The 12,031-nt window shown below is 34.8% G+C and overlaps 2 protein-coding genes across 3 annotated transcripts in view; one reads left to right on the forward strand and one right to left on the reverse strand.

Annotated features, from left to right (window-relative positions):
• Positions 1-12,031, reverse strand: part of CCDC146 (coiled-coil domain containing 146) — a 69,076-nt gene that overhangs the window by 47,439 nt on the left and 9,606 nt on the right. The window lies entirely within an intron of this gene.
• FGL2 (fibrinogen like 2) lies at positions 1,105-7,757 on the forward strand. The gene is made up of 2 exons (XM_064421945.1): positions 1,105-1,858; positions 4,624-7,757. Exons 1-2 carry the CDS (start codon positions 1,120-1,122, stop codon positions 5,328-5,330), a joined length of 1,446 nt encoding a protein of 481 aa, XP_064278015.1. The 5' UTR covers positions 1,105-1,119; the 3' UTR covers positions 5,331-7,757.

Here is a 12,031-nt window from a genome sequence, read left to right on the forward strand (position 1 = left end):
ATAAGCATGTGGTGTGTACAATAGCTGGTAACATTACAGAGATCACGAACCTGTGGATTATGTGTGTGACTAATGTCTGCTTAATGTTTAATCTGTGTTGTGAGTAATTTCAAATTGGGTTAAGGGAAAGAAATGGTTCAGATTGGACTAATTAAACAAGAACTGGTGTAAATATCCTTTACTTATGCAAGTTGACTCTTGACTGAGCTGTGAATGCATAAAGACATATCCATGTAGCCTTGTTTTGAGGTACAAGGAAAATTACACAGATCATTAAAACTGTACAGGTATCACATGAGAATGGCAAAGGTGGCTGTAGAATGAAAATTGTCACCCGGAGAAGTATTTCATTTGGAGTGATCAGTCATGTAAAGTATATGATTAACTCTGAAAGTTGATATGAGGCACAATAAAAAGAAGAGCAAAACCTCAAACAGAAGAGAGTTCCTCCCTAGGTCTCTGCCTCACTGTAGATTTAGAATTTGGGACATTAATCAGAACATCAGGATTTTCTTCAGGTTTCCTGTACAATTAGTCTAACAAGTAGGATCTCATGCATCAAAGGGGAAACTATCTTAAATTCACTTCCCTGTATTTAAAAAGGCTCAATAAGAAGTACCCCAAATCAAATAATAGTGAATTTTAACTGTGATGTGCCATAGACATTATGAATATTCCAGATATCTATTTTAAGGTGGGCTAGGTGAAATAGCAAGAAGAAAGTGCTGTTCATCCTCCTGAAATTGTGACCCTATACTGAAAAATGTTTGGAAACAAAACTATATGTGTGTTTCAACATGTTTGGTGTTTTAAATAATTTATATGAATATATCAATTAAGTTAAAACATAGGGAAAAGGCGACTGACTGTCAGTAAAACTATTGCTGTGATAAACCTCAAACTGGGAAAAAGGCTGGTTTTCACTTTCTCTACCTGCTTTTTTTTTCCAAAAAAAGAAAATCCATGTACAACAAGGAATTAAATTAAACTGCATATTTACCAGCACACATGCATTTCATCATCTGGCTTACATGCACTAGCTCTGAGTCAGAAATACTCACTGAAATGTGCTACTCTTGCAAGCACTACCTAACTTTGCTCTGCTATTAATCACTCGTGATGCAAGCACTCCCACCCATTTCTGAGAACAGTGTAGGCTGTCTGATAACTCACAGGCTTCAAGCTGCCCTTATAAAGTTGTTCCACTTCTGCATACTTCCTCATACTGCAAGTTTCTCGGTGAAGATGAAGCTCCTCATTTACATAGTCTTGCTGAAGTCAACTCTCCTTGCTTTGACAAATGTTTTTGCAGTTATTTTAGAAGAGGAAGAGAATGCTAAAGAAGCAAAACTTACTGAGACTTGTCCCATAAAGCTCAAAACTAATCGGAAATGTGATGAAGGAGAGGATTGTCCTTATCAGATAAATTTGCCTCCGATGACCATCCAGATACCCAAAGAATTCAAACTGCTTGAGAAGACTCTTAAAGAAGTACAGACCCTTAAAGAATCAGTAAACAAGCTGAAAAAATGCTGCCAAGATTGCAAGCTGCAAGCAGATGACAACCAGGAAAGAGAGAGAAGTAATGAATTCCTGCTACCCAACACTGCAGAAAACAGCGAAAGCCAAGATAACAGAGTACAGGAACTGCAAAGCAAAGTTAACAGAATGGCAACCAGCTTAAAAAATGCAAAGAGCCAGATTCAGACACTGCAGGGTCGTTTAGAGAAGCTGAGCCTCATAAACATGAACAATGTGGAACATTATGTTGACAGCAAAGTCGCAAATTTGACATTTGCTGTGAACAACCTGGATAACAAATGTTCTTCTAAGTGCCCAGCAATGCAAGCGAGACCTGGTATGTAATCTGTTAATTCTTACTGCCTGTATAAGCTTTCAGTGCATTTCACTAGTATTAGGTAAACAATTTTAAATATATTTTACCCAAATAGCTGTGTTATTACATTCACAAGTATCTGCTCTTTTAGTGTTTATTTATACTCCTGTAAAACATTTCAGCAGCCACTAGAGGGTTACTGAGAGCTGCAGGTGTTCAGTTCCTCCTAGGATTGGACTTCATTTAGGGATTTGAAACATTAATTTTTAAGGACAATTTTTTGCAATTTAACAAATAGACATGAAAAGTTAACTTTATTTTACAACATAATACTTTTCATTAGAGACGTGAAACATCAGTGACCTACACATATTTTCTACTTGGATGAAAAGGGTTAAATTTTCTCTAGGTGTGCCTTAGAAAACTTCCTTTTTAATTTTTCTCACTGCAAAACTGCAGATGCTCTGAAAATGGGTGCAAGACATCATAAATCATCAAGTGAATCTAGCAAAACACTTCATTTTTAATGGATAATAAAATAATTTTCTTATAATCACAGCACACATCCAAATGGCTCAGCTAAAAAAAGCTTACTAACAGCCCTTCTCGACTGGGTAACTATGTATCATCATTTTAACACTAAACCCTTTGCATTAATTTAATATACAAGCAGTATAAAACAGAAAACAGGTGTTATCATTTGAAAATACCACTTTTTTTTTTAATAATTTAATTATCATAATAAAGGAATAGAACCAATGCTCTCTTTCTAATGTTTGCTGTTATTAAGTCAAGATTGAGGGGTTTTCTTAAAGTAATAAAGTTTTTATATTACATATAGGAATCCTTCAAAACAAGAACTGTTCCCTAGATTGTCAGTGTATTCTACCACTTAGATATCAAACATAAGAAGATAAAGCTCTCGACAGACAAAACAGAGAAAGAGCAGGCTGCATTACAATCTTTAAGTCTCTTGCTTAGCATCCAAGATTAAAAAAAAAATTTCCTTCCATCTACACATATTGAAAATAGAAAGATCTGCAAGTGTACAGTGTATGTACAGCTGAAACTCTTGAAAGTATTCTTCCTTGAAAAGAGTAAATAAGTAATATAAAGGTAATGCTCTTACAGTATCAGTAATCAAATCAGGTAAAAATCACTACAAAAAATTATGTTCATTCAGATACAAAACATCCACAAAAAGAATGAGTAATTTTTTTATATTAATAATGTGCAATAAATCACATTCAAGTACAGTACTTCAAACTGACTAAATAACAGACTAAATTAATTTTTGATATTCCTCATATTTACTGAAATGCTGGGTAATGTTCAGGGCACATGATCATGTATATATTCCTTATATTTTACAGCAACATGCTAAAGGCATTTGTAGCAGCAACATATTAATTATGAAATCCAGCAAGGAAAACATCTACAACTTTTTGCTATTCAGGAGCCATTCCTGCATCCACTGAAAGTAATAGTAAAACTTTACTTAAATAGGAGTTGAATTGGATTATAGAAGCATTTGACCTGAAATGCATATTCTCTGTTAATAACTGCTCTGAACTTTAGTTCATCAAAGATTTTACACAAAGTTCAGTGAAATAAATGAGAGTTTATTGTGGATTTAGATTTGGCTTTAAAGCCTTTGACTCCTATATTTTGTGGTTTCATAAATGTCCAGTTTTCTGGCAAACAACAAGTCTTGAGTCTTACTCCTTGCTGCAGCCTGAGATCACTCCTCCATTTCAAGAAGTAGCTTGTTTAAATTTTCTAGGAAAAATTACAACAGAATCTGAAAATGAAAATGCCTATACATACAAATCTGCAATAGGAATGAAGATTATGGTTCTGACTCTTAACTGAGAACTTCTGAGAGCTCTCCATATCTCTTAAGAACATGGAATTCTAATACCATGCTGTTGAACAGAATGAAATTACTGGATGGCACTGTGGATCAAAAATGGATTTTCACTCTGAGGAAAAAACCTGGGGGTATTTTTCTTGTGAATAAAACATCACCCACTGGTGGGAAAAAGGTACTTTTAACAGTAGATGCTCACATTCTTCCTTCTGTAAAGCCAGAGGTGCCACGTACACAGGAGAACAACATCACCTTCATCTTTCTAGGACTCACCCAATTACAACAACAGATGTGACAATTTTATTACTTTTTTCCTGCTTCCTAAAGTACAGTCAACATTAACACAAAAAGCATTCCTGATGATGTTATGTTCTCTATCATATGATGTTTATTTAACAATAGCCAGGTTAACATCATTCCCACATGGACAAAGCACTTTCTCTGACATACTGCCAGATGGAGCTGTAAATTTTAGGCAGTTTGTGAAGCTATACATTTAAGTACAAAAAGCAGCAAATGTTTAAATACAAAACACTAGAAATATGGACTGAAGAAATCAGGTTGAATTTACACAAGATAATGAAAGGATAGAGTAGAGAAAAGGACAAAAAGGAAAGGAAATAATCAGAATGCCCTTATATTAGGCATTTTGATTAAAAATGTAGTTCAGATGGATTTTTTTTAAACAGCTATCTGATGCAGAGATCCTAGATGACATCTGTTATAAAGTAAATCTGATGGAAAAGGTGTTTTTCTGACGGAAAAGGTGTTTTAGAACTGAAACTGTTGCAACACTATTTGCAATGTAAAGGTCTCTCCAATGCAAGTTCTGTATGCCTCATCAGTCTGGGTAAAAATGTGTTACATTTTTAAATTGAAATTAAGTTTATTCTAACACTACTTGTTCATTCACCAGTTATACAAATAATGCAGAGGGACTGTGCTGACCACTACACAGCAGGGAGAAGGAGTAATGGAATCTACAGGATTAGCCCTGATCCCAGAAATGAGAGCTTTGAAGTTTACTGTGACATGCAAACACAAGGAGGCGGCTGGACAGTGCTGCAGCGGCGTCAGGATGGCAGCACTAACTTCAACAGAACCTGGAATGACTACAAGCACGGCTTTGGAAACCTCAGCAGGGAGTTCTGGCTAGGCAATGACAAAATTCACCTCCTGACAAAGAGCCAGGAAATGCAACTGAGAATTGATCTGGAGGATTTCAATGGGATCAGAGAATATGCCAAATACGACCACTTCTACGTGGCCAACGAGTACCTCAAGTACCGTCTCAGCGTCCACGGCTACAGCGGCACGGCAGGAGACGCCCTGCACTACAGCAGGCACTACAACCACGACCAAAAGTTCTTCACAACCCCGGACAGGGACAATGACAGGTATCCCTCGGGAAACTGTGGTGCCTACTACAGCTCTGGCTGGTGGTTTGATGCCTGCTTGTCGGCCAATCTCAACGGCAAGTACTACCACAAGAAATACAAAGGCGTTCGCAATGGCATTTTCTGGGGTACATGGCATGGTATTTCTGATGGCATTCCCACTGGATATAGGCAACCCTTTAAATCAGTAAAGATCATGATCAGACCCAAAAGTTTTGTGCAGTAATTCTACACATTTCTCTTAACTAGTTTGCATTGGATTGCACTCAAAATTGTACTTACTCAGTATTATACTCAGAAATCAAGTATTCAGTTATGTTTGGCAAAAGATTGTTGTAGACAAAACAACATACTTCCACATAATATTTTTAGATATGGTTTAGCCCATATAATGCATTAAAACCAGCATTAAAATACCTGAATAGTTATTGCTAAAACTTAACACCAGTTAGGTCTTGGTTTTGTTATGTAAATATTCTAAACATTGCTTTTGGTGCTTTTACTGACTGTGATATCCAAGTTTTATGACTTAAAATTTTTATATTTTCTTCCACAAGTTGTGTCTGAATGAATACCTACATTTTAACCTGAAAATAATTAAGAGGTGTAACTAATATAAATTTGTCAACGCTTTGAAAAAAACCCTAGTTTCTCTAAAACAGTCTTTTTCCATCGTCTATCCTTCAAAACTTCAATGGTATACCACAGCAACATTAATATAAATTAGGAAAAGTATTAAAAATTATTTTTAAGAACTAGAAAACAGAGGGCCACATGGTTTGCCCAAAGACACAAAAAAAGGCTTTGAAGAAAAAAGAAAATGAAGATGATTCCTCAAATTTCATCCCTTTATCAAAGATTTTTCAAAGTTGGTAGAAGAATTGAATAAAAAGCAGAGGAAATAATTAAAAAATCATCAAATCATTTAGTTCATTGAGTCATTTAGATCATTGAGTCCAGCTGTCAACACAGAACTGCCAAGTCCACACTAAGCCATGTCCCTAGGTGTCACATCTACACATGGTGAGAGCATGTATTGAACAACAACATTCTTGCTCTTTTTGGTTCCTCCATTCAAGCTCAAGGTCCTATTTGTCATTTTTAGGAGAAAGGAGCCATTATGTAGCTTATTGCACATTTATGCAGGCAGGTAGACAGGCAGGAGGAAGACACATCAATAAGAATCCCCCATATTCTTTTCATTAATGCCTCTAAATACATACAAAGAGTTTCCAGTGCCATTTTGCTTTCTCCTGAATCCTTTAGGTAAGTTCAAATGTTACAAGATGCTCTTGTAGAGACTCAAGCTCTCATTCAAATACTTCTCAATCTAGATATCATTAGACCCTAAAACTAAAAAAGAAATTATAAAAGTTTTGTAACATAAGACTGTTCTCCCCATTTTTAGACTACATGTTTTGTAGCCATAGAAACATAAAAACATACTGTCAGTTCTAAGCAAAAAAGAGAATATATGATCAAAGATTTTTTTTCTAAAATACAAAAAAAATCAAATTGTCAAACAGTGCAGGAATTGCAAATTAGAGAAACAGTTATTAAATCTTGCATTGTAGATAGTGAGCACAAATTTGACTGCACATATTGAGACCACGTCTCTATAGTGACCAACATTGAGTGGAGATGCAATTTATCTTAGCAAGAGGCTACTCTACTATCTTGCTTACACCAATCCTGAAATGCAGAAAAACTACACTAAGACTCTATTTCTTTATCAATTAATTGTGGTCACTGTTGGCATAGCTTTTTTGATTCAAAGAGACATTAAAAAAAAATAATAAAAGTATACATTTGACCTAATGCTTTATAAATATGATTGCTACTGTTTTTTTAAGATTACAACAAAACTATTATGGTTATAAGTAATGCAAATGAAGAACACTGGGAATAGCTAAATTGTAAAATACTAATATATATTTTAAAGAAGTAAATACTTTGAAAGATAGTTCAAATGTAATTTGGTTTATTATATTTCAATTTTAAAGAGCAATGAAAAGTTTTAACTGCAAGATGTATCATCTTTGCTTGAGAATATGTTTTGAAACCATAGAATATTTATTTTGGGATAAAAAATAGTTGTCTAAACAAAACAAAAAAACCACAACTGATCAAGTATTGGTTAGAAGAGTAAATATCTAATTGCATATGTTTATATTGAATCATTTTGCATGAAATGCACAATTTGCTCCTATTCATTATATGATAACTAGCTAAGTGTGACTTATAGTATCTGCAAGGTTCCACTTGAAAATATCTTTTTTACTACTAAGTTGTAAGAAGAGAAACTGTCCTTTTTAAATCTTGTTTAAAGGAAGCTTTGTAAAACACAGAAATGTTAACAGAATAAGCAAATGTGACTAAAATCACCTGCAAAAGCTTTGTCTCATGTCTTTAAAAACAAAAAGCAAAAAAAGGAAGAGTGTAATGCTGTTACAGAAATCTGATTCTTACCTGCCTGGAACTGTTGTAGCTGAATCTCTGTTAATGTGCACTAGTTTTACAAAGTGTAACTCCATCTACTTGTTGCAAACATTATTTGTTTTTTCTTGGTGTAATAAAATAAGAATGTCCCACTGTTCAAGCTGTACTGCTGTCATAGATGTACATAAGGACTATTAAAAATTCTCAAAAATAACTTTATTGATTTTCTGTAAAAATTGAAGCAGTAAGAAAACACCGATAACCAACACAGATGACAATGTGACACTCCAAGACAGTAACTGCTAGTAATGACAGTTCCTTAGAGATCTCATTTATGAACCTTCAGCTGCCAGATAATACCAAGAGCTGAAATCTCAGATATTTTTTGTAATTATTCATACTTTGGAAGAGGAAAAAGTAATTGCCCAACTAAGAGTTTACACAACCTCTATTTTTAACATGAAATAGGAGAAGCAAACCAATGTTTTGACCTTTCAGATCACATACAAGAGTCACCAAAGTATGTGAATACAAATACATACCCCAAATTAAATAATATTTTTTTTTTCTACAAGGAAAAAGCCTTGATCTCTGCCTAAGGCTTAATAATTCAAAACACATCTTTCAGTCTATGGAAAACATCTATGTAACACTGATTAGCATATGAAGAGACTTGTGGTTTTAATCCTGATAATATTTAAATGGTGAATTTTAGTGGAAAAAAATACTAACAGTGGATTTGCTAGCAAAATTCTTATGGCTTGTTTCCAAAATATAAAGGCACAAGCCCATCCCATCAATGGGATCAGCCAAGCAAACTGTAATGTCTTGGCTTTCTACACGTTGCTTAAACAAAACCAAACCAAAACGAAAAAAAACCACAAAAAACCAAACAAACCAGAGAAGAAATTCAAAGAAGGTTTGAAAGCACTGGTGCTTTTCCCTTCCCTTTTAAATGCAAATACCTGTTTCCTTAACTGTGCTTATTGAGAAAGACTGCAGTCAAACTTGGAGTGAGTTGAGAACAATATGGAGCTTGACAAATTGGGCGCAGGAAAAAAAAAAATACTTTTTTGTGTTTATTTGGAAAATAACTTAAGATAGTTGCCAATCCCTATCCAGACCCCTGTTGACAAATTCAACCAAAATCAAACAAAAGTGCCAAATTTACCTAGCTTCTATGATGTCATGGAAAAACCAAAGCAGGAAGGATGCAACTTGGAAAAAAAAAAAAAAAAAGAGAGAATATAATTAAATACTGGCCTACAAAGAAAGGGGATTTAAATATATTAAAATATTTTTAGATTTTGTGTTCTTTTTCTTTCAGGAAAAAAATTAAAATGGTACTCCTCGGCCTGAAGATGTTCACATAAGTTTTAAAGAAAAATAGCTGAGCAATACCATCAATAGGCCCTACTATAGATGCAAACAATTCCCATACTAAACTGATCTCTTTCATTCACTGCTTTAATTAAACTTTTATGGAATTAATAGTTCTTCTGCCAGAAGTTAATTTGGCTGTCACGCTCAATGGTAACCAGAAACAGAGAACAATGTCTTAAGATGGTATGTCAAGTCCAACCTTCACACAAGTCATGAAAATGGAAATTATGAAAGCAATGTTATTTTTTAAGTCCTCATTCATCAGCTTTTTCTGATCTCAGTAAAAGAGTAGTTCATTTGGAAAATAATAATGGGAAAAAAGAACCCAAATTACCTGATTATGTTCATATAATCAAGACAAACTGGAAGTTTAATTCAGACTACATTTCAGCCATCATTTAAAATTACAGTGTACAAAGTAATAGTTGGCTTTACACACTTTGAAGCAATGACATGGAGGGAATGATTTTTATGGAAAAGCAGGATGCACTTTGAGAAAGAGAAATTCTCATGCCTTTCTTCAGACAGAGTACAAAAGCCTCTCCACTTCACTCTGCAGTTTAACCTCCATATGCTAAATCCAAATACAAGGATTCTTTCTCAAGCAGATATTTAAGGCTCTGTTCATTCAGGAGTATTTGGACACAGGTGCTTTGAATAAGTAAACCAGGAATCTCCTTTTTAACATTTACAGTAACCTCATGTGTGTAACAGATGATTCTCCATCACTGATGTTTTTATTGAATATATGATTGGTTCACATTGCTCTGGCTTCCTCATCACGTGGTTGTGGTGACATACAATCCCAGGTAGACCCAATTTTTAGTACAAATTTGCCTTGTCTCAAATACACATTTCAGGTGAGAAAACAGGAAGAGATAGCTTTGGAAAACAATATAGCAATGTACTTGTCAAGTTTCATGAGTATCAGAAACAGCTGAGAAAAGGCCAAAACGCAAGAAGATGTTACAGTTAAAGGTTATTCCTTCCCCTAGTCTCACTGTTGAGAGCTCTAGTTCCTCTGTATGGTATGAAATCTGCACACTTGACTTTATAACAGCATAGAAAAACAAGACATCACAAATACTTTCAAACGGGCTTTTCAGAAATGAACAGAAATACCATCTGCTTTCTGATAGTTCAAACACACCCAAACACTTCCTGGCCTTGTTTCCTCACAATGTCACCTGCTAGAGGTAAAAAAAACGAGCATGTTACACCAGCTCTGTTCCCATTCCTGCAGTTTGAAGGCACCTGTAAAATCACCCAATTCCTCTACAGCTTTTTTAGGAACAATCAACTTTCCTGTTGCAACAACGATTTTCTTTAATATTCACAATACAAACTATTTCCTACTTGCTGAAAGCAGTTGCAAAAAAACCATACTCTAGCTTACAGAAACATTATCAGCCATAGCTGACTTTCCAAGTGACCATTTCGACAAAGTCAAAAAAGGTTTATTTAATTAGCAGTCAGATTCCTGTGCATGGAGCTGGAGACAACATCTGTCTCAGCTGTCTGTGCCAACATATTTTTACGCTTTTTTGTTGGGCCAGGAGCCTTTGAAGCTTGTTATGTGAAGTGTGCCAGGATCAGTTTAAGTTTAAAAATGTTGTTTGCTTTCAACATACTAAGCTGTGTCAAGATTTTTATATCTTTGACAGAGCACATACATATGGGGTGAGTATTAAAACAAATTATGCACTGCTAATTTGTGCAAAAACATAGCAATGATCATACTTTATAATAGCAGAAAGCACATTACAGAATGTGTACGGGGACAGAAATTAAAATGATGATTATGTAAAAAAAAAATAATTCTATCTTAATCTACCAAGGTAGCGTTTCTGGGAAACTTTTCATTTAAAGATAAATAGTCTTTTTTTTTAAAGGAAACTTTAAACGTTTACACGCACCATTTAACCTAAGTTAGGAGAGAATTAAAAACCAGTTTGTTACCAAAAGAAATTGAAAACAGTTCTAATTTCTAGAAGGGAGTTGTTAGATGTGTTTGTGTCACTGAAGAATTATATGAAATATTGATTCTTAGTATTTATATTTGAAAGTTGTAGCCAACCTTTATGTGACTTTCTCTTCTTTCCTGCAGCACAGATGAGAAAAAGGAGAAAAATGAGAAGTACCTTTTTCCCCTCAAACAACATTCAAACACATGCATCATTCTTTGATGTTAAAGCTCTTACAGATAGCAGATGGACATGAATCAGCATCAGACAATCAGAAACAAAATTTGCTTGAGAATTCATTGTCATACAGTTGATTTCTTGGTAAACATTGAGATTTTGCTCTGTGTTTCCACTAGAACTGAGATTTTGGTTAGTATCTTTATTAGCAGTTCAACCGCTTTTGGCAGTCAATTCACTAATGAGACTGAGCTTCAAAATAGTAACAAAAAATATTCAGGAAAGGTTCTTTCTGCTTCTTGGTGGCAATAGGACACTTGGACATCAGAGATGAAGAAATGTAGCATGATAGTGACAATTTCCACGAAAAAAAGCAGCACAAATGTAAGATTTGGTGCTGGTATCAGACAGGGGACACTGATCATTTTACAGGATACAGAGGGGCAACAGTTTACAATAGACCAGTCAGAAAATCTCCCAAAGAGTTTATTCTCCTGCTTTTTTAGATTTAGCAAATAAAGGGATGATATCTATTAGCAGGAAGAGATTATAGTGGAACCTTCCAAACAAGGTACCCACTCACTGGATCTTTTCCAAAGCTATCTCTTCCCACTCACAGCAAAACACTTTTCATTCACAAGTGCACTATTCTGCAGAACTATTTCTGCTGCTTCTGAGTGTCCACTGCAAAGGCATGCAAGATAAATGTTGCAGAATCATTTTTCTGGTATGGTTTTAAAATGGATGTATACATTTGACTGAGCTAGTTTTCTAGCCTAAGAACAAACCAAAAAAAGAAGCACAAAGACAAACCACAAGACATTACCTTGAGTAAAAACAACTCAAACTGGGAGAAGATACCCACCATTTGATTTCTGTTTGGAGGTTTTTGTTTGATTCTCTTTCAGATTGGGAAGATGTATAGAGTAGGGGTCTTTTTTGTGTATGGGATTTGCGATTTGGG

Source organism: Passer domesticus, chromosome 5, assembly GCF_036417665.1.
Source record: "Passer domesticus isolate bPasDom1 chromosome 5, bPasDom1.hap1, whole genome shotgun sequence".
Taxonomy (NCBI): Eukaryota; Metazoa; Chordata; class Aves; order Passeriformes; family Passeridae; genus Passer; species Passer domesticus.

What these genes read in the sequence shown, in the direction of transcription:
- FGL2 (XM_064421945.1), top strand. Translation starts at nt 1,120, where the DNA reads ATGCAAGCACTCCCACCCATTTCTGAGAACAGTGTAGGCTGTCTGATA. An exon ending in AGCAATGCAAGCGAGACCTG is followed by an intron (nt 1,859 to 4,623) that starts GTATGTAATCTG and finishes TTCATTCACCAG; the next exon opens with TTATACAAATAATGCAGAGG.